The 22,437-nt window shown below is 37.8% G+C and overlaps 1 protein-coding gene across 5 annotated transcripts in view; it reads left to right on the top strand.

Annotated features, from left to right (window-relative positions):
* CPPED1 (calcineurin like phosphoesterase domain containing 1) overlaps positions 1–10,880 on the top strand; it is a 49,806-nt gene extending 38,926 nt beyond the window's left edge. For all 5 annotated transcript variants that reach the window (XM_027810080.2, XM_055708652.1, XM_055708651.1 and 2 more), the window contains one exon: positions 9,676–10,880. In XM_027810080.2, coding sequence (XP_027665881.1) covers positions 9,676–9,908 — 233 coding nt within the window. In that variant the 3' untranslated portion in view covers positions 9,909–10,880. The remainder of the gene's footprint in view (positions 1–9,675) is intronic.
* The last annotated feature ends 11,557 nt before the right edge of the window (positions 10,881–22,437 follow it).

The raw sequence follows: 22,437 nt of genomic DNA, 5'->3' as shown, positions 1-22,437 counted from the left end.
TGTTTGCTTTGAACTTCACCTGTAGTCTGTATTGAGAGCCATAAATCTGTAAGTGAAGGGCAGTGAACACTGATTCATGTCTGCAGTTACTGTAAAAAACATTAATTAGCATTTAAAGGGGATAATCTGGACCATGTGATAAATTTCATTGCTCAGTCAGAAAAATTTTTTTCCCCAAATTCTTTACAGAGTGCATAGGAGGAGAAGCAAGGTCTGTACTGTAGCCATTACATATTTATTATGTCATTCATATTGCACTAATTTAGCCTTCTCGTTCTCTTACAGTCTCATTTGCTTTTGCTGAGAAAAGCATTTATTTAATTGAAGGCTCAGTCTAAATAAAGCATGCTACTGATTGCCTATGCTGATTATTCCAGGCATTCTCTTCCTAATTTGGAAAATCTGCTTGCTTTTCTTTGGTTTATTTTTATATTAGTAATTTTCTTCCTATATTTTTACACTGCCTGTAGTGCTGGTTTGAGCAGTTTGATTTCCAACTGAGGCTAGGCCAGTCGCATTTTGGATGCAGCAAACCTGCTTCAAAATGGTTTTTTTGTATGTTAGGAACTAGAGCTGGAAAACAGCTTCTTCTGAATTCAGGGGGTTTTGGAAGCAAGCCGTGGAAGTGAGTGTAGTTATAGAAACTGAAATCAGACAACCCTGGAATTTAAACTAGTTTGAGCCTGAATTCCAGCCCAGTATCATCTGATCGTGGGAGAAAAGTTGTTTTCCAGGTGGCATGTTTCTTTATGAAATAATTTTTAATATTTCAAGATAAATGTGAGTGCATTGTTTTCCATCCTCGTTTAAACTATTTGGATTTCTGTAATCACTGCAACTAGATCTCCTTTGAGACTCAGGCTCAATCTGTATTTCTTGAATTAAACTAGCAAGCATCAAATTTTTCAGGAACTTAGGAAAACAGATGTATTTCACAAAATCTTACTGTTGCATTGTTATGGAATATGCCTGCTGTCTATTTAAAAAAGCAAAAAAAAATTCTTTGCTAGCATTTCAAGTTTAAAGTAGTGGTATTTTGTAGTGACTTAACTACTCCTTAAACAGAAGAAGTGGTCAAAACACTGACTGAAAAGATGTGGTTGTCTGTTGGCCCCCATAGAGAAGGCAGGCCGTAGTCCCCTTTCTTTCCAGTCTCAAATGGAGTTGAAAACATGCACAGTCTTCCATGTTCTTGCATTTTTCTATGCTACAGAATATACCAGCAGCAGAGTACTGAGTAAGGGACTCTGGGAATTACGGGTCTGCAACTGCACAATAAGCTAAGACTGGGATGTAATCACTCTCAGAGGAATTATCCATAAGACACAGCTAAATGCCTTTGTTCTCTTACAGTGCAGTTATGTCAAAATCATGCTGACCCTTTTCCCTGGTGCCGCAGAACTGTTGTTGAGAAGCGTTTCTCTGAGTGATAAACTATAATTTGTGGGAAGAAGACGATGCACTTTTAAAATTCTGTAAAACAACCTTAGCTACTCCTGCTAACAGACAAACTGTCTTCTGCATAATACTCAGTGCGTAGCTTCTTTTCAGGTAATGAACTATTTTCTCATCTGATTCTTGTCAGGAATAAAATCAACAGCATGCTAACACCACCAAGGCAGCTAAAGTTGTCTTTCAAATTTTTCCCAGTATCACCGGTCCTGGAGGAGGGGGTGGGTATTTCGTATACAGCTCTGTTTCTTTCAGAACGTTATTCTGCTTTGTCTGGTTTGGGGGCTCAGAAGCGCTGTAAGATGGTCATCATTACAAAAAATAATCTCTTTTAAATCAGAGCTACTGCAGTCTGTGAGGATGCGATGGTTGTACACATGCTTCTACGCAGGCTCCTGAGCCTGGCTGGCCTGGTCATCCCTTTCTGAACAAATCATTTCCATGAAGCAGCCAAAGCAAATCTCAGATACTTGTTTCGATGTCCTTTCCTAATGGGCCAATGAGTCAGTTTAACAGTACCCATTACACCATCTCTGCAAGGAAAGCCCTTTTTAATCATGTACTGCTTTGGCTCACAAAGCTTGATGAGAACCAAGAGAAAATGGGAAACGCTGGTAAAAATTGTCCATCTTGCCAGAGCTCTTAAACTGAGAAAGATGCGAATCAAGAGCTTGCAGAAGGTGCTGCGAGGACTACTTATGTGGTGAGCTGGCTTTAGAAAGCAGACGTTGGAAATCGGGGAGGGGGCACGGGAAAGTCTTCAGAGGCGGTTTTGAATTTTCTACTGAGAAAAGCCAACAATAGAAACCATGAGCAAAGTGTTCATATCAAGTTTTTAACTTGGAAGAAGGTATCCAAATTAAAATACGAATTTTGTTTCAGATTTTTAAAACTTGAGTTGTGCTTTAAAAGATTCTGCTTATGAATGAACATACAGATAGCATCAAAGCTAGCATGATGAATTACCTGAGCTATTAATTACCCTCTGCAGCAATTACCCCTCTTGCCTTGCCGAAGTCACTGTGTAGCCTTACAGGCTGAACTGACATAATGCAGTGTGTGAATTAGCATAAAACCAAAGTATTTAGTAACTTGTTTCATGGTTAGGCTAATGAGGCGTCTAAGGCTTATCAACAGATGTTAAGTATTACATCTCTTCAGATGACTCTTGAACAATCCATGTTTTGGTTGGTTGTTATGTCATGAATTATTTATGCTAAATAGGCTGCTTTGGGCTCAGAATTTGTACGAAAATAGGTATTTCTTTCTTTAGTAGGAACACATTATTCTGCAAGGAAAAAGAGTTATGATCAGATCTCTGGAAACAGTAAATCTTTTTGTCTTTCAGATTCAGCTTTGTCAGATCAGAACTAAAAAGGACTTTTTGTGCTTGGAACAGAAAATGATGGTAAATTGCATGGCAGGAGGAATCTTTGGTTTACTAAAACCAGAATCAATTCCTGTATTTAAATATTTCTTTTCAAAGACATGGATTTTTTTGTACATTGATTGATTCTGAAGATTCATGTTTAGTGTACAGACATGAGGCTCGTTGGTTTTAGGTGTTTTCATGATCCAGGGACTGTTTTAGAACAGACAGAGCAAGATGTGGTGTCCAACACTGCATGGTGCCCAACCTGAGTCTCTGGCTTCCAGTCCTGTTCTGATCAGAAATTAATTTGGCAGTTCAGGCCCTTTCTCCCTAGCAGATACCTGGTAACTGTTGTATTGTTATGTAGTCTGACGTCAGATGATGATGATCGCAGAGACAGTGTGTGTAGTTTGTTTTCTGGTGGTGGTGCTGGGGGTTTAGTAACTATCTGTACAGTTTTTTACTTTATTCTGATTTTAATCCCTTTTTTCTTTTAATGAATTATCCATTAGATATGAGTAGTATCTTGAAGTAATGGATCCTGCTTTTTTTGATTAATGGATACTGTGAAACCTCCAGTCACATTTCAATTCAAATCATTATATATATTTCATAGAAAATGAAATACTGAACTCTTGTGAAGGTGCCATGCTTTGGACATTTATTTACACAGTAGCTGTTTAGTATTTCTTGTTTAGTATTTCATACAGCTTTTATATCAAAGCTTTTCCCAACTGCTATTTCAGAAACCAGGGATTAAAACCAAATCACTGTTCTACCTTTTTTTGTTGTTGTTGTAGTGGGAAGGGACTGTACTATTTTGTGTATAGTTGGATGCATTTGACTGACCAGAGGATACCAGAAAGCAGGCTATAAAAATGAGGTCTGCCAAGACACTGTTCTTTCCTCACAAGAGTTTAGGAAAAAGAAAGGGGGTTGGGGAGGAGTTCCTAGCAACTTGCCAGTATTACTTCAGAAAAAACATCTGAAATGAATAAATTGAGTGCATACATCTCTAAGATTCTTTTTATGTTTAAGATCAAAAGCAAGAGCAAAGTAAATTGCCTGCTTGTCATCTTAGCATTATTGCATTGAGTGGTTCACATTTCCTTCTTATGCTAACTAACAAAAGTGAGTGGAATACAGTTGAATGAACAAAAAAGTGCTATTGAAGAAAAAACATCATCAGTTAGACTTCTATTAATACATAGCAGTGACCTGTTTGTTTCTTTGTTCAAGATGTAACATACTGTAACATAACAATAACAAGAATTAATACTAGCACTGGAAATAAAGAGTACCTGAGGTCTGGGCAGAATTTTCACTGGGAGATATCTAAAGCAGATACTAAAATCTAGCAGAGGCTGATGCAGAGCAGCTAGATCCGCAAGGGCATTTCAGTGCTGAACACCTGTCTAGTGCAATTAGGATCTGAATGACATACATATGCTAAAAGGCTGAACAGTACCCATAAACACCAGCTTGTTTAGGCAGAATCTGCCTCCCATAGCCAACAGGGGGTAAAAGGGGTTTAAAATCACATCCTCTCTGGTCGCAGGTATGACATCTGCACTGCTTACAAATCATTCCTACTTCAGTTCCATACCAAAATACCTTCTTGAGTGTAGGCAGTTAGCAGGAGTTAAACATAATCATGGCGAAGCTGCAGTACTTGCCTAAGAAAAAAAGCTGCACAATTTGTGGGCCAAACGTTTTATCTGGTGTCTGCCTGCTGTCTAGGATGGGTTTCTCAAAATCTTCCCATGAATTTTCAGACAAGGGGAGATTCTTTTGTTTTCTTACAGCATAACTAAAGTTGCTTTATTTTGTATCCTCTGTCCTCCTAATCACACTGAAACTGTATGTTGGGGGTTGGTTTACATATACAATGTCACAATGTCTTGGCTTCTGTAAATTCTCTGGATGGTGTGACGATGCTACTTTAGGAACACAGATGCTTCCAGTAAAAAGAGCACACTTATTTCCCATACTAAAAGTGTATAACATGGGTTTACATCCTAACTAACTTTTTCATAGACTAGTTTTGCTTACCTGCAGAAGAAGTGGAAAATACTGAAAAGAACTTGTTACTATAGTAGTACTGTCACTTACCAGAAGCTGGTAAGGGTATTTTACAGATCTAGGTGGTGTAGTAATCAAGCAGGCCAGATGTGAGCTTCCTGAATGCTCAATCCTTGATCATTTAGCTGCCACTTAGCTCTGCAAGGAAAAACCAAGATACAGTTGGGTCCATGCTAGGTGTGAGACTAAGAGTAGAATCTAGAATGCTGCCAGAGATCCTTATTTAAGCACCTGAGGGACAGGAAAATGCTGCATATGTGGATCCATTACAGGCAGCTCCAAGTTGAAAGCAAATCGCAAACGTTCAGCTTAGTGTGTCATGTTCTCCCCACAAATGCCTTCAGAGGCTGCAGTAAGCAGCCTCATCTACTCAGCATCCACTCCTAGCCCATCAGGGCTTGTTCTTTTACAAACAATGCCACAAGGCAAGATGGATCCTACTTTAATGAGTAGGATGTCATATGTAAAGGTCCCACAATGTTCAGTTTTGCTCTCTGTATTAGGAAGCAAGAGAAGAGAATGCCCAGCCATGCCATAAACAGCTCTAGATGGACACATTCTGTCTGTCACTGCAGAAGGGTTGGGGGATGGAGGTGGCAAGTGCAGCCTCATGGTTTGGACAGGTGTGCATGTAATAGGAAAGAAACACTTAGTTCTGCTGCTTGACTGACTTACATGTATGTTAAACAGTCACTGTAATAATCTACAACATGGTAGCAGTTGAGAAGTGACTGCTCACACTGACTGTGACATCAGTTGTAAAACATCTTTATATTATTATTTTATGGACCCAAATAATATCTAGGAAGTACAGAAACTGTGCAAAAAGCCCATTATGTCACAGGGCTTTTATATTCCACCTTTGCCTTCTGAGGTATTCTGAGAGAAGTGGAGGGCCTGCGATGCCAACCAGCCCCAGCCCCCAGGGAAGTCTGCTGCCTCCCTGGGGCCTGGGTAAGGGATGTTACTAGAAAACTCCCTTGTCTGGTACGGCCCGCCACGTAATGTATTTACAAATACATTAGAAACAAAAGGAGGGGCAAAGATAATCTTGGACTTGATGATCTCAAAGGTCCTTTCCAACTTAAATGAGTCTGTGATTCTATGACTGGGTTTCTCCTAAGATTTAAAAAAAAACTAAAACCAAACAAATAAAAAAGCCCCCCAAAACCTCCATGAACTGTTTTGCTAGGTCCCAGCAGCTGAGTCAGAGCAAGCTCTCAAAGTTATCATGCTGATTTACTAACAAGCGTAACTCATGCACCAGACAGATGAGCAGGTTACACTGCACGAAGAAAATTAGTACTGATAAACTAAAATACGGTAACAGACAAGTTCTAGCTGACAATGACCATGTACCACTGTTCAATATAAAGGTAACATCATTCTCTGTTTTCCACCTTGAGTCATTTGCTATTTGGGAAGGCCTTGGATTTTGAAATATGAAAGCCTGTGCAGCTTTTACCAGGCACACAGCAGAATAATTTATATTTTGCTTTCCAAGCTGCTTAATTTTTAACAATACTTTGAGCCTAGTTTATATATTTTATATCAGTCTTCAAATCACTCCCACAAAAGAAAAGGACATATGTAGCCAACGGTCTTAAAGCAAGTTCACCTCACTTTCCTTTTCATTTCATTGCTGTGAAAGAGGTCTAAAGCTACTGCAGGAGAAAGGGTGGAAGGTGTTTCTGGCCAGAAAAACAAGGATTTCCTTGTGAAGTTATAGTGCATTCCTAATCACAGCTCTCTGCCTTTAAATTGCCTCTACTCTTTTCCAGACTTTCTGCTGTCTGAAGGCAAAAATCACCTGCTGCTAGCTTTTGAGTTTTTTATATGTCATTTAAGGTTATAGCATCTCACAGATTACCCATTCTCTGGCCTACCACTTGAACAGGACTAAGCATCTCTTACCTGTTAAGCATGGAATGGCAGATGGCTGGAATATATGAAAAATAACAAATGAAGTTTGATGTTGTCATCACAGTGTCTGTCCCTGTGTATCTTTATAGGCTTACTCATTATTCTGTAATGATAAAAACAATGGTTGGAAAGGTAATTATCAGTGCTGCGAATTTAAGGATAGCTTTTAACCTGGGGTGGTAAACAAGACCCTCACTGTGTGCAGAGGAAAGGAGTGCCATCAGGGCACACCCCACACAGCCCATAATAGCTGGCGCTTGTCCCCACACATGCTAAGCTTCACCCTTCTCTGCTGTCCTCCGCTGGAACAGGCACATGTTTAGATCTTTGCTTGTTAATTTATTTTTCAATTAAACACAAATTATGTTCAGCAAGGTACAGCATCTATAGAATAGTGCCAGCATTTTCCTGTTATAGCACAGCAGGTTTTTAGCCAACATAGTAAACTAATAGGAAAGATTCAGTTTCATAAAGTAGGCAGTTATTTTAATGACCTGCTGGCTATCTAGTCATGGTTGTCAGGGAATACTTGAAGTGTTTTCTGAGTCACTTAGTATTAATATATTTTGAGATGCTTTATGTAGAGCCATCAAAGTGTTACTATGATTAAGGAGCACACAACCTATTGTATTTCAATAGAGAAATTACACCTAAATCCTTCAGGTGCATTTGAAAATTTTTGAGTTGTCACTAATAGTTTTGTAAATCAGCATCAGATCTAAGCAGTTCCTGTAACAAAATATGAAACTAATTTACATGTTTTGCACTTGATGATAAACAACAAAATTCCCATCTGGTCCAGTAATTTTTCTGTTTCACAACAGTATAAAATAGCATTAGATGCAGCTTCAGGAAACTGCAATAGTCTGAAATCCAAGGATCTTAGACTGAGCATGCCAAAAATTAATCCTGAAACCTGTTTGTAAAATTAGCTATTTATACTAACTCCACATTTTCATTCAAAATAAAATATGCACCATCTTAAATTAGCAAGAAAGCTGATGAATGATTTTTTTGCTGAACTACAAATGTTGTTGACTATGATGCTCAGCTGTATCTATCAACAGTGCACAGAATGGCTAACTGGTGACATAACCTGGAAATGAAATGCCTGTCTATGATAGCATATTTTCTCTTAGGAAGAATCTAGGTTCTCAACTCTGTTGTTAATGGTTCTACAAACTGTGACAGGAAAAATACTTACTTAGCATCAAAATGACTTTTTCTTTACTTTTTTGACTCACAAGACTAAACAAGGTTTCATTATTTTGTATTAATAAAAACATTTGATTAAATTTATAAAACATCACATGGGGAAGGGAAAATAATCTATTTGGTAGTATGAAGTTGACCTCTAAAGACAATCAGAAAAGTCATTCAGAGTAGCAAATACAGCTTCTACCAATTTATTTGCTTCTGTTTGCAAGGTAGAAGAAACAAAATCAGAAATTACTGGTGTGGAGGTGAGGATGACACAATTTCATTTGATTTGAAATGGTTTCAAAATTTCTGCAAAAATCCCATAGCTACTGAGGAGTATGGCAGGCAAGTAGACCTGGCATATGGATCGTCTTTAGAGGCTGGTCAAAATCAGATAGCATTTGCAAACTTAATTTTTGTTCAATTATCGTATTCTGAGAAAAGGGGAAGAATGGTTGGACTTTAAAACATTCATTTGGCTCATCAGTTAGACAGTGATTTGGCCAAGGATTTCAAAGTACATTATAAAGCCTTAAATATGAAACATGTTTGTCCTCCTTACCTGCTGATGCTTGTCATTTAGCTTTTCTTCTACTTCTGACCAAGCCTGGATGTTACTTGCATGCAACCTTCCCAGAAATTTTCAATACAGCATTCTGTTGTCTCCTACAATAGATCAAATGTATTTCTTTCTTTTCAAGTTTATAATGGAGTGTTTTTTTTACCCCCAAACAGTCCAAATATATAAATAGTCTATTTTTTTGTAAAAGGAAAGAAACATTACAGCCTTACATCATTAAAAATACAGAGGAAATCAGAATAAACCTGCTTGCTTTGTACCCTGTACTAGATAAATGTTCATTCACGTCATTACCAAGCCTGACTCCTCTTGCAGGTTGTCAACCTTTCCTTTTTTTGGTTGTTCTCATCTTTCTTCCCCTCTTATTATAACTCACAACCTCTTCTGCTTATTTGGTTTCTTTGATGTACCTGGCTCTGTTCCATCAGTGGATACCCACCCCACCCCCGCTGATGTCTTTGAGAAAAGATTACAAATTATCTTCTCTTTTTTTTTTTTTTTTTAAGGTTACTAGCCTTGGGTAAACAAGGTTTAAGCTCTCCTTAGAAAATTTTGTTTGTTAATTGACAAATACAGCTCCGCAGTCCTTGGCTTTCAACTCATGTTTCAGTAGCATCATCCTTTAGGCTATCACTGAAATTTTTTTTCTGATTTTAATCAACCTCCTCTAGAGTGTTCCTTCTTTCTAGCCAAAGCAGTACCAAGAAGACAAACACACCTTGTAGTAAGCATAAAGAAGTTGGAGTCCAATAACCCTAAGCAGAGCTAGTACAGCAGAATGAATTATTTATTACTATTAGAATTATTTATTGCTGGTTACTAATTATTTGTTTAAAATACAAGTTCACGTAGATGGTTTAATTTTATGCTTTATGAACCATTAAAGAATGAAGATAAACATAACACCTGTAGCTGTACTTGCTGTGGAACTTTCTCTACAACCCCAGCAGCTGTGTAAGCCTCAGCATATAACTGCAGCATTATCTTTTATTGTAAACACATTTTATACATAACCTGCAACTGCTAACTAAATGTGTACTCTCTTTTTTCCTTTTTTCTTTAACAGGCATTAAAGCTGTGTTTTCTGGACATTACCATAGGAATGCTGGAGGGTCCTACAGAGGACTGGAAATGGTGGTTTCATCAGCAATAGGATGTCAACTGGGAGAAGACACACATGGGCTTCGAGTGGTTGTTGTCACAGCTGAAAAGATTGTTCATAGATACTACAGTTTAAATGAACTGAGCAGTCAAGGCATAGAGAAAGAGCTGCTAGATATGCTTGCAAAGCAAAATTAGGCTATGTCAAATGGTATGATTTTTTTTCCATATTAGACAAAAAGTTTCAGAAAGCTTCCCCCAGGTGAAGCTACAGTTTTCTGATTGTGCACCATGCCCCAGAACAGATCTCAATTTGTTATCATCCTAAATAACAAGAAAGCTGTTGACATGTTTATCTTGTTGAAAATGAGACCTGTGAGGAGTATGGAAAAATAGCAGAACTAATACGGTAATCTATCATTGAAAAGAACTGTTCTGAGAATTTTTACTTTGCTTCTAGAGAAGACTTTCTTATGAGAGAGGAACGTATCAGAGTGAGAGTTGTAGCTTCTACACAACTCTTTAACTCCAGTCTATTTTAGTTTCATATTGAGAAATTATTTTATCATCAATAAATTTACTCATTTCTGTTACATTCTGGATAATATAAATGGGGCATTTTTTTACTCTGTAAAAACAAAACCTCTGAAATCACCACAGTCCCACTGACTTTTAGCAACCTTTGCATCAGATCTTGTTACCTAGACATAGTATTTTCTACCATTTCCCATATGTTACTTCCTTAGTTTTTCAGAGCCAGCAGAAATACGGGAGCAAACACATTCTGTTTAGCAGTCACAGCTCAGGTGTCTTTTTATATCCTGATTTTATGTAATGGAAAGTCTGTAAATGAAGCTAATATAGGTGCCCCTGACAAAAACTGAACATGGAAAAACTATTTTCCTTTTGAAATTTAACTACCATTCAATTAACACATATTCTTGCTATAGCTTCAAAAGTTGGAATAATTGCATGGGGAGAATATTCTGTACATAATACTGTTATCAGAAGTCACTTTGTTGATTCCTAGACAAGGGGAGAGCTTTGATTTTCAAATGCAGTATGAGAGTCCCTTACTGTATTATTATACAATATTGAATGTTGAAACCCCTAAAAAGTGTATTTTCTTCACTGGGATAAGTCTTTAAAAATAAATTATATAAAATGAAATTTGTGTGCTGCGATTTACCTATTTTTTTTTAGCAAGTGTATCCTATTTATTTACTGTTAAATATGAAAAAAAAAAGTCTTCACATAATTTAACACATACCTGCTTGTATTTTTTATGTATTTAGTTGAACATACTATAATCCATGCCACAGGTTATCTAGAAATAGAGAGCATGCAGCTTGAGCACCTGAAGAGGAAAGAACACAAACAACAGTGGCTGAAGAAGTAATGCATTCTATCCATTGTTCTGTATATGTATACTAACATACAACATTGTTCCCTAGAGGATATTACAGGTATTTAAATGGGGCGAGGGAGATGAAACGCTGTGTTGAAGAGTCAGTTTCTCTACATTTTAGTCATAACAGTTTTATCTAGGAGGCTCCTTCAAGCTTGATTTGTGGAACTGGTGAGATTCTAAAATTACCTCTGTAGCATTTCCTTGCACCAGTGAACCAGCAGTACCTGCAGATGGACAGGACCAAATGTGGGCTACCATCCCATAACAATAACCTAGGCACAGGTAATGTTTGATTCCAAAAGAAAGAAAATTATTTTGCTTTTATTCCCCACTTGGTTTCGCTTAGTTGAATGTTTTCACAGTCTCATTTTCAAGGGAACATCTGGGAAATGAGAACTAAAATCTAAGACTAGATTACTTTGCAATAGATAGGTACCTAAGTACCCAAGTGGCAGTTTCGTTGGAGTTAAGCACTCATTAGTTCAGATACTGGTTTTAAAAATCTATGTACTTAGATATCTCTTCAGCCACTGACTACTTTTAAAATTTAGTCTTACAGAGCTGAGAGCTATTTTGTAATCACAGCTAATTAACAGTTTCAGGAATGAGACAATGCTAGTTTATGTTTTGCAGAGGGAAGAATAGTCTCTCTCTGATTTAAACCTTTTAAGTCAATTTATATCATGAGGATGAAGAAGTTCAGCAGAGGGACCTGAGATAATCTGAGCATGGAATATTCTCTCTGGTCCAGCACAATATTGCAAAGCTGAATGGAGGAAAAATTTAAACAGTTTTTTAAATATGCCTGTTTATTAAAGGATATAATTTTTAACTATATATATATATAAAGCTTGGGAGATCGAAGCAGAACTTTGGGAGAAAGTCTTCCCACAAACATGAAAATGCTAATAGTAGTAGTATATAGTGTTCTAAAATTTTCAGAGTTACAGTGTACTACTATACATCATAAATGTTTATATAATAGTATTTTTTTTCATGTGTCACTTCACCAGAAGAAATTCCATGGCATTTTGTCATGAAAATACCACTTAAGTACAAAGCTTAAGTTCAGTTTTAAAAATAAAGGTTTCTCTATATCCTAAATTCTTCTTTTATTTAGTGATTTCTAAGAATATCTTGTAATGTTCATGTGTAAAAATATTACCAGATTGGTCTTCAGTGTGGAGGTTTACAAAACAGTAAAGTTGGGCTGCTGATTTTAATTAAATCCTTGCCCTGTGTAGGATTGTGGGACCTAACACTAGCGTTGTGTAGCCATACGTGTTTTGTAGGCTCTTGCCTGGATTTCTATCCCATGTGTTCATGATAGGAGGACAGGTGATCACTAAGTAGTGAGTGTACTTCTATTATTGTTTACTGAACTAGATGGTAAAGTAGAAGAACCCAGATATAGTCTTAAAGACTTGATGACAAATGTAATTAACTTCACAAGATGAAGAAAAATATTCTCTTGAGTTTCATATTTGAAACATGGCAGATAATGATTTGGGTTCTTACCCTGCAAGTTTTCAAAGGAAGAAAATTAAACTGTGAGAGACCAGCAAGTTGTGTGCATTATTATTACTCTGTAGCCTGACATTCTGATGAACGTAACGTCAGCTGACACAGAGGAATGGCCTCTGCAGTACTTTGACCTGAGTACTGAGCCCATGCCTCATTTCAGTGAATTGAGAATTGCCTGCACTACCTGAAATAGGAAGGGGTATCCAGCATTTCATTAGTTGCTAATTTTGCCATTGTCTACAAGAGTAGTCTTAAGTTAGCACACATACTAAACTTTTGGGCATCCTAAAATCTAAGATAGAGGGAAAATAAATAAAATCTATTTCCCTTGCAAGGTACATTGTTGCAAAACATTTCTTACTTTGAGTGACAACTTGAAACCTCCACCCAATTTCTCATTCATATGAAGTGGATGCAATTATGTACAGCTCACATGAAAAACACATCCTCATTTATATAATACAATCATGGGAAGGAGGACTTTTAACCACAGTGTGTTGCTGGACATTGCTGTATGAAGCAGAGTTAAAAAAATAAAAGAGGAATGCGCTTTTTTTACCAGCATAAATGACAAATTTTCTTTGATCACTTTTCCTAGCATAATTGGCTAATTTAGAATTGATACTGATGCTTTAACTAATCTAAAATGGCAGAGGTCCTTGTGGTCACAGTGCCTCATCTTGTTTATGTAAAGTAAAATAATTCATATTATGGTAAATTATGAAACAATCCACCCATGGAGACACTAATTATAATCTAAAAAAACATATTTTGATGTTGAGGACATTAATTTTGTATCTCCAGCAGGGCTGATAATTGTAACTCTCTGTCAGCATATGACTGACTTTTAAACACGATGTCACTACAAGTTCTAACTACTGATGAAACAGGGATAGAGTCCTCATGCATTTCTGTGGACTCAAGGGGTTGGGCAGAGAAGGAAAAAAAATCTTGACCACAATTAATTTTGGTTTCCTGCAGGCAGCTAAAAGGCTGAGATAACCCCTGATGACTTATTAAATGTGGAAAATTCATATGAGAACACCAGAACAACCTGTGAAAGTAACCAAATACTACATAATCTGAGGTGGAGACCTACGAACAGGAGAAAAATTATTAAAAAAGTCTTTGAGATCTACCTTGGTTTGTCAGTTTCAGTGTAGGCAACGAATTTAGAAACACACTTCCTCCAAATCTTTCCAGAAAGGTCATTAAGCCTTGAATACACTTGTTTGTGTACTGCTGTCCTTTAGTTCATTAGTGTCCAGCAGCTAGTCTTGCAAGTTTTAAGAGGCAGTATTTTGATAGGACTACAGTATTCAACTTCTGGAGATTACAGACAGGCAATAAATGCTTGATGTCTTGTTAAAACTTAATCACATTTTATGTTGGGAAGGGGCAGTGGCAGAAGTAAAGTCTCTTCCACCATCTCTATTTGCAGACCCAATGTCCTGTGCTCACTCAGCTTCAATGACTGCTTTCTTGCCTCAGCACTGCAACTTGTTTTCTAGTATCTGGTTTTTCCAGACATGATCCTCAAGTAGCTTGTTTTTTATTCTGCTATGAGAACAAATACTTAGACACATCTAACATAAGCAAATATACAAAACTGCTTTAAAAATGCACAGTTCCTCTGTTTACGTATGTCATCGTACAAGCTGTTGCAGGCTAATACGTCATTGTTTCAGCTGATGTTAATGCTGTGAATAAGCTTCTTCCCTTAATGGTCTCATTAAGTCTCCTTTGCAACTACTATTTGAATGCAGCAGTATCCCTTAACCCAAGGGAAACATTTACACACACATTAGTTATCAGAAAGCTTGCCTGCCAAGCAAACCCTGACATTACCTATTACTTTGTGACAGTCACCATGTAGAAATGCTGGTTTGCAGTAGAAAATTGTAAAGAGGGAATTTCAACTTCACTAATATTCTACAGTTAGTAGGAACTTCTTTATCTGCCTACTCTATGGTGACATGAGACGTCACACCACTGGCAGGTATGGAAATGCAAAGCCAGATGCTTTAGGGCCACCAGCAGCCAGTTGCCATGATCCACTACCAAAATAACATCCAGCAGAGGGGCAAATTTCTTAGGCAAATAGCAGACATTTACTAAAAAGAGAGCTAATATGAGAAACCTTTCTATGGCCAGGCACGTTAAGGCCCAAGGTGTGAATCTGCTGCTACAGCTCCATTCTGGCATGTGGCAGCTTCCACATCCACCATGTTTAAGGTTATTCCAATGGCTGCTTGAAAGCACAATGGATGCTGTCATGGTATTTTTAGATTATCTGTTTTAGCAAAATTATTTCCTCTTACTAGGGAGCAAGGTCTCATGAGAAGTTTGCACCTATTCTAACCCCATTCTCCCCAACATAAAGGGGTTTTATTAATTGTTACTCAGTCATCTGAAGATTAGGCAATTCAAAGCTGATAAATGCAGGCCTGTGCTCTGTAAAAAAACGGAAAAATAAAACATATAATAGAAAAAAAGCATCAAACCGGAATATTAAATTGGCCTCCAATCTAAATGGAATCCAACTGTGATGCAGCAGATACTGGGGGGGGGAACGGACTGACACACGACGACATGGGACGGGATGTTGGGGGGGGAGGTGACACCACCCACAGAAGTAAGGCAACAGACACAAACCTCGCTCAATACCAAAAACATACCCAGCAATTTTAAGAAGAAAAAAAAACCCACAACTCAGACAGCTGTTACTTTTTTTTTTTTAATTGACATTTTCATTTGTTTCTCTAGAAGTAATCCCCTCCATTAGCACTCTGTCAAATGCAGGTAGTTCACTACATTTCTACCAATAAACAGCTTTTTTCCTCTAGGAGGCCCATTAGGCCTCGTCCTATTTAAAATTATACTGGTGTTATTTCACTTTCAGGTAGCCAGCAATTGAAACATTAATCTTCTAAATATATCCCTGTCTTTCTCGAACATTGTTTAGAAAGTTATAGCGCTGTTAAAAAATACAATGTGGCCTTTTGAATGAACTTGTAATGGCATTATCTATATTTATTCCAATCTTTCTCACCCATTTCCATATTAAAAAAGGCATAGAAATATAGGAATGTATCTCATACTGCTGTAACCAACTGAAATCAGCAGGCCCACACACGGCAACCTGCCTGTCCAGAAATCTTCTGAATAATATATCAACAGCACACCAGCTAGGAAACTAATGACTTGTATTTGGATACATGTGAGACAACGATAATACTGCCACAGAAGAACATGGTTCTTCCGGCACACCGCAAGCACTGAAGCCAAGAAGGTGCTAATAGGACACAGAGCACAAAGACAATAAATCTGCCTTTTTTTTTTTTTTTACAAAGCCTGAGCTAAACTTAGGCTTATCCTTACTTAATTCCAAGCCTTGGGCTGTCATAACTAATGAGGAGGAGATGGAGCCATCTCACTTTACTTCAGCTGGTGTTCCAGTCTGGGCAACTAGATTCCTTCCTACACACAGAAGTATGGAACTCCAGCAGGTAATTCATCCTATCCTGCAACTGATGTGTAAGCGAGATGGACTGAATTGCCCCTGAAGATGCCTCTACTGACTACAGTGATCATCTAGGTGTCATTTAGACAAGATTCCTAACCTTTAGTTAAGGTTAGGCTAACTCTGGAGGAGACAATGTTTACCTCTATCCATAACTAGCTCTTACTCTGCTAAGGTGAAAGGGCAAGGTGTGGCCTAGAAGCCACTGGGCATTGGAAAAGGTTGTAGCTGACTTCCAAATCACCAAAATCCTTACTTTGCAACAAGGCTACGTAATACAAATACAGGGACTAGCCATGCTCTGCGTGTCCAGGACAATCTTTTAACAAACAAAACAGCTGGCTGCATGCCCATGTTGCAGCTACTTGATCTGTGAAGGTTTGTGGGAAGGGTGGTTTTTATGCAACTATAAACTTCTACTTGAGTTCAAACCTTAGATATTTTATGTCACTGCAACATTTGCTTCAACCTCTTCCTCTGACCCTTGCTCCCAATACTAACCATAGCTCATATCATTCCCAGCACCTTCAGGAAACACCTACTTTTGCTAAGGCAACAAAATACACTCATCCTAAAAAAAAAAATATACCAGAAAAGGTAAAATAAACCAAAATAAGACAAAACTTAGGCCTACTACAAGTTATAATCATCTCTCTAAACAACATGGCTGTTCAATGGCTTAGAAGATTTGTGCTAGGAAACAAAAAAATCCTGGAAATCTTAAAACTTTTCAAAGTGTCATGTTTGTTTGCATCCAGCATCCCTAAGCTATCCTGGGTCTACCAAAGACAAAAGAATGCCTCAGATTTGAGCTTCTGGACTAGATGTGCTCATTCCAAAGACACCAAAGTGCCCTTTGGCAGCAGGCCTTCCGCTGCTTACAGAAATGCACCTCAGAAATTGCCAAATAAAAACCATGTTAAAATACGTGTTTTACTTTAAAAATACTGGTTAACATTCCTACTCATATTTTTTCACGTTTAATATTTTCATTTCTCATTTTGAAACAAAACCTAAATACAAAGCAACACAAAGGTCATCTTTGCCATTCATCCCTGCACTGTAATGACAGAAAATTCTGTTATGTACAAAGAGGACAATTAGAGCTGAAAAGCAGTCATAGATCTGGTTATACACAACATAAGCTAATAAGCATCCAGAGACTTTTATTGAGCCTATTATCTTTTACATCTTTGAAGTCTAAACAATGCCAGCACTGCTACCTGATTTGGAATGTTTTGGGGATGAAAGCACTTACTCCCTCCCATACACAAATGTACCATTTCCCTGATCATCAGCTGCGCACAGAATTTGCAGCAACAGCTCTATTCCTAAGAAGCATGCAACAGTAGTAGTACACAGACATACGTTTGCACAGAAATGTAGAGTACCATGCATTCAATCCATTCCAGGTAGCATTATGTTAATCCAGACACTAATTAAAGATAATGCCTCAGGTTTCTCACTTATGAGTGCTCTCTGATTTGGGTTTACCAAGATTCCTGCTGTCAAAACTCTTAATTCCACTGAAGCAGTTCACCCAGGTTACCCAACCTCTTCTGCCTTCCACTGGTCTAGCAATTAATTTACACCTCCTCTACACAGTGAGTAAAACACAGATGGGATAGGAAGACTTCCCTACTATAGCCACTCCCTTTGCCTCTTTTTCCTTCACTTTTTCCAAGCTGCAGAAAGGAGTCACCGTTCCCACCACATCTCATTCCAGCCCTCCACCACAGCAGAGGCAGGACACGAGCTGACAGAAACATCATACATGTGCTCAGACACTGTCTGTGAAGCTCCTCATTCTGTTTCCTCTGCCACCATCTCCCCTCAAGCCCTCCCACTCCTGTGGACTTACCTCAGAGTTATAGATTAAATCTAAGATAGGATGGGCGAGGCTCAGTGCAATAAGGCTAGGGCAGAAGTCAACAGGTCAGGGCCTGATCTTTTACCCCATGAAGCCACCTTCCACCCAGCAGGATGCAAACTGGAAGACATGTAAAAAAGAACATAAAGACGTGGGGAAGAAATGAAACAGTATTGGGAAGCAACTCAGTACATGCTACTGGCTACCTTCGTCAGCTGGATGTCAACACCATCCTCTCCCTGACACTCTTCAGGTGCATGGGTGCTCCCGCAGGCTATTTGACTAGTTCTCTGCTAGCAAGTGGCTCGATCTGGTCTATGGCATTTGTCAAACATGGGTACTCACAGCAACACAACATCAAGAAATTTTCACTGTTAACAACATAAATACTGATTGATGTTATACATTATGTATACCATATGGGTAGGTTCCCCAATTGCCCTGTTGTTCACTGTGTTCAAACCAGGGCAAAGTATTTCCTTGCAGCTCCACAGATCCCATCAATACCCTTTTAAATATGCACATACTTCAGTAAAAAGCAGGCTGAGCCAAAGCATTCCTGCTTTGACTCACAAGGTAACAGCTGTGGCCACCTAAAAAACTCTACCCAGCCTATTTAATTGTCAGAGCAATTTGATATATAAGCGATGTAGCACGTTAGCTTTGTAGACCACTTCCCCTTCATACCCAGTCCTTCTTTTCTGACTAAAAAGCATGTTTAGGAACATGACTACTGTAAAATAGTGTAAGATTAATCATTCCAATTTATTTCATTTTACCACAGTCCTATACAGAAGGTGAAGTGTTCATTACTAAAAACAAATTCCAGCAACACCTGGGATTGCTATACTCATTCAGTGCATTTCAGCAAATTTTGCTCAGACCGCAGATTTCTACGTTCTTCCTCAAGGTGTTTTACAATACAATTCCATCAAAATCAGGGGTGAGGAAGAGGATCTATCCTTCACCAAAATAGTATTTTTATGAGTACACTGCCATAATGCGGTGTACTCAATCACTTTTTCATGAAAGCAAGGAAAAAGAGACAGAAAGAAAGAACAGAGAATGCTGTCTGTTACTGTGACCCAATTTGAGAGCTGAAATAGAGCAATTATTGTTTAGAGAACAGCATTCCTTTTCACTGTGTAGCAATTTAACCCAGACAGTAAACGCATATTTAAAATTCAATTGATTTTAAAACATAAATGCTGTGGATCTTCCCAATCAAAGGACTGTTCTTATTCCCTACATTTGGTACACTGCCACAATAGGATAACTAAGAAGAAATATTTTGTAAATCGTATTTTTGAGCCCTGTTTTTAATAGAATTTTGTTTGCTGTGGGTAAATGATACAGGAGGTAGTATTTTATATGTGGGTCATTCAACATTAATTCTAAATTTTACAACCTGCACTTTTTATATAGCTTGCATTAAAATCAGACTTCCAAGACAAACTAATGATTTGACAAAAATGGAGACACACAGATACGTATCAAAGGGGTGAGTCTAAACAAATCAGAAGAATGATGGGACTGTGTTAAAATTCACCTCACAATAAGCATTTAGACTTTCACAAATTTATTAGTTTCACCATTTTCCTTATCTGTGCATTAGGCCATATAGAAGTTTCCTAACTTCTTTTAGAAAAGCAGCTCACAGTTTTACATTATTTCTAAGCTCTCCATTATCAATGCAGATATCTAATGCCTCTCCTTATCCTCCTAAGAAATAATGCAATCCTAATTTATTTCTCATTAAAGATACATTGTAGCGCTAATCAGCTAAAGGTATTTTACTTGAAGCTTCAGAAGTTTATTTTTAAGTCTTCAACATTTTAATTGCTTTGCTTTGCCCTTGGGTTCCTAGAAATTAAATATAAACACAAAACTTCCTGTGGAAGTAAAATATAACCCATGAAATTTCCGTACTCTTAGACAACATTATAGCAATGCAAATTTAAGCATTTACATTTATTGCTTACTATCTTCACTTGATTCCCTCTTCTTTGCTCCCCTCTTCTTTCTTTAAAGCAGCAAAGTAATTCATTCTCCCCCTTACTGAGTTTGACTGTTAGTTGCAACTGCTACACTTCAGGACATTCACGTACTTCCTAGCTTTTGAGCATGCTTCTGCTTCCCCCTGTCCCCTGGGAGGACACACACTCTGGGAAGAAAATCCGGTTGCACAGGCCATAAGGGCAACTGAGATGCTCTGGTTAGGACAATCTGTCTAACCAAGGCCTCAGGACCTCGAAACACGAATCTGCTATAATGCAGAAATGTGATCCAATCGTTGCAAAGAAGGGCACTAAATTATTCAAGGTCTTTTATATCTTTCTTACACAGATTCATCCGTAAAAAGTCTTGCTGTTATTTTATATTTTGCAAATGTAGGAAGGGTATTTGTTATAGAATTCAATTATGCAACCCTTATATCGAGGTATCCGAAGATATACTATCCCCAAATGAACTTGCCACTATTCAGAAGTTTCCACTGTAAGGAACACTGGCACTACAGACTCTGAGATCTGTGACCCAGGAACATTATTTCAGCGTTTCCCACAATGTTTGAATGCAAAAGCCACTGAACTTTGGGATAGTGACTGCAGTCTTCGAAATCTCACAGTTACAGGAAGACCTGCTGATTAGCATTCCCAGTTTTAATTAAATCTGGTGTAGATACTGCCCTTGGGGACTGAAACATTGTGAAGATATTGTTCTGAAATTAGGACATCGCCTGACAGAGCCTTAGCAGAAAAAAATGTAGTTGGCTGTAAACCAGAAAACCTAGTCAAGACAGACTCAGAGATCTGACAGAGGTTCAGACTCCAGCTCTACAACCAAATCTCAGTGAACCATGGCTGCCGAGGTTGACCTAATTTTTTTAAGTGAAGTGGCTAGCCAATACTGGAATTAGTTGTCTGCTTTAGCTCGAGCAATTGATTGTTCAAGTATTTCTTTGCTGTAGGAATTGTCTGTTTTACAATGGGGAGATAATCCTTTGCCTTACTACTGATGACTTTGCTTATTCTCCACTGGCTGTCTTCACCTCCTGCCTCAAAGATGACCAAAACAGACCTTCAAGCACATATTCAATGCAAACCTTCATCTATCAGGTACAGTGTAAATTCTAACTGATCTTCCCGCAGCTCACTGGTGGCTTCTTACCATTTCAACTACCACTACACAAAGGATATTTAATTATTCCTCCCGTTAACTCTGAATTAATGATATCTTTAAGTAAGGTCTGTTAATGAGACAGAAATCAAACTGATGCTTGATGGCAGCACTCAAAATTTTTCAGCATATTGAAAATGACAAGGCATAGTTCACTCGCATTAGTAGTGTTAGTATACATTCATGATGTACTTCTACCACACCACAGACTAACTGGTGAATATTACTGCTTATTACAAAATAATATACATATTTAAAGGGAACAATTTGGCAAATATGATCAAATTTTAATGAATCTTTAATTCAATATACTTTAAGAGAAATAAATCTCTTCTTACCCCGAAACCTACAGAAGATGTCTAGGACTGTATCCCCATGAGGAAAAACACAGTTCTGCAAGTGCCATGGAGTATACAAATCCTTAAGTTAATAATTATCATTAAGGTTTATTTCTTACCTTCTGAACTTATGGGCTGAGAGAAAAGTTTGCAATTTTCTTTTAAAGTTCTTTATATACATTTAACAAGCAGAAGATTTATTGCTGCAATTTACTTTGATCTCAAGTACCTGCTTCTGGGGTGTCTCAATACACTGTTTTATAGCTTTCTTCTCAGATGTTTATCTCTTTTTCCTCTTTATATCAATGCTAAAAGCAAGCTGTAGAAATACTCCATTGCAAGTAGTTTCTATAGAGTGAGGAATGTATCTCTAGAAATTAAACGTTTAAGCAAAATATTTGTAAATGCTATTAGTAAAAAAACAAAAAAAACCAAAAAAAAACCAAACAGAACTTGGGGCTTTTTTTAATTACTATTTTGACTGCATGGATGAATGCAGTTACATCTTTCTTATCCTGCACTGACCAGTCAGCCCATCTGCGGCTTTAAACATGAGCTGTCTTCCCTGTAGGAAAACACTGGAGCAGCCTGACTCATTACAAGGCCACAGGAAAGAGTTTGCCTAAACAAATCATAACCCCTCGCTTTCTTTAAAAAAAAAGCATGTCACTGTTTGACAGGTGAGGTGAAAAAAGGCTTCATTGTGAAGTCTCTCAGCAAGAACAGTCAAGCTAAAAGAAAAAAAAAATAAGATCAGAATTCTTCATTTTTTAACACAACAAAGAACTAGCAAATATAGTGTGCATCCATCAGTTCTATTTATTTCTCAGCTGGGGAACTCAAGACAACCTTTTCTGCAATGTTTATGTTCATCTTTGACTCAT

The sequence above is a fragment of the Falco cherrug genome, chromosome 4 (genome assembly GCF_023634085.1).
Source record: "Falco cherrug isolate bFalChe1 chromosome 4, bFalChe1.pri, whole genome shotgun sequence".
Taxonomy (NCBI): domain Eukaryota; kingdom Metazoa; phylum Chordata; class Aves; order Falconiformes; family Falconidae; genus Falco; species Falco cherrug.
This window is presented reverse-complemented; position numbering and strand designations above follow the sequence as displayed.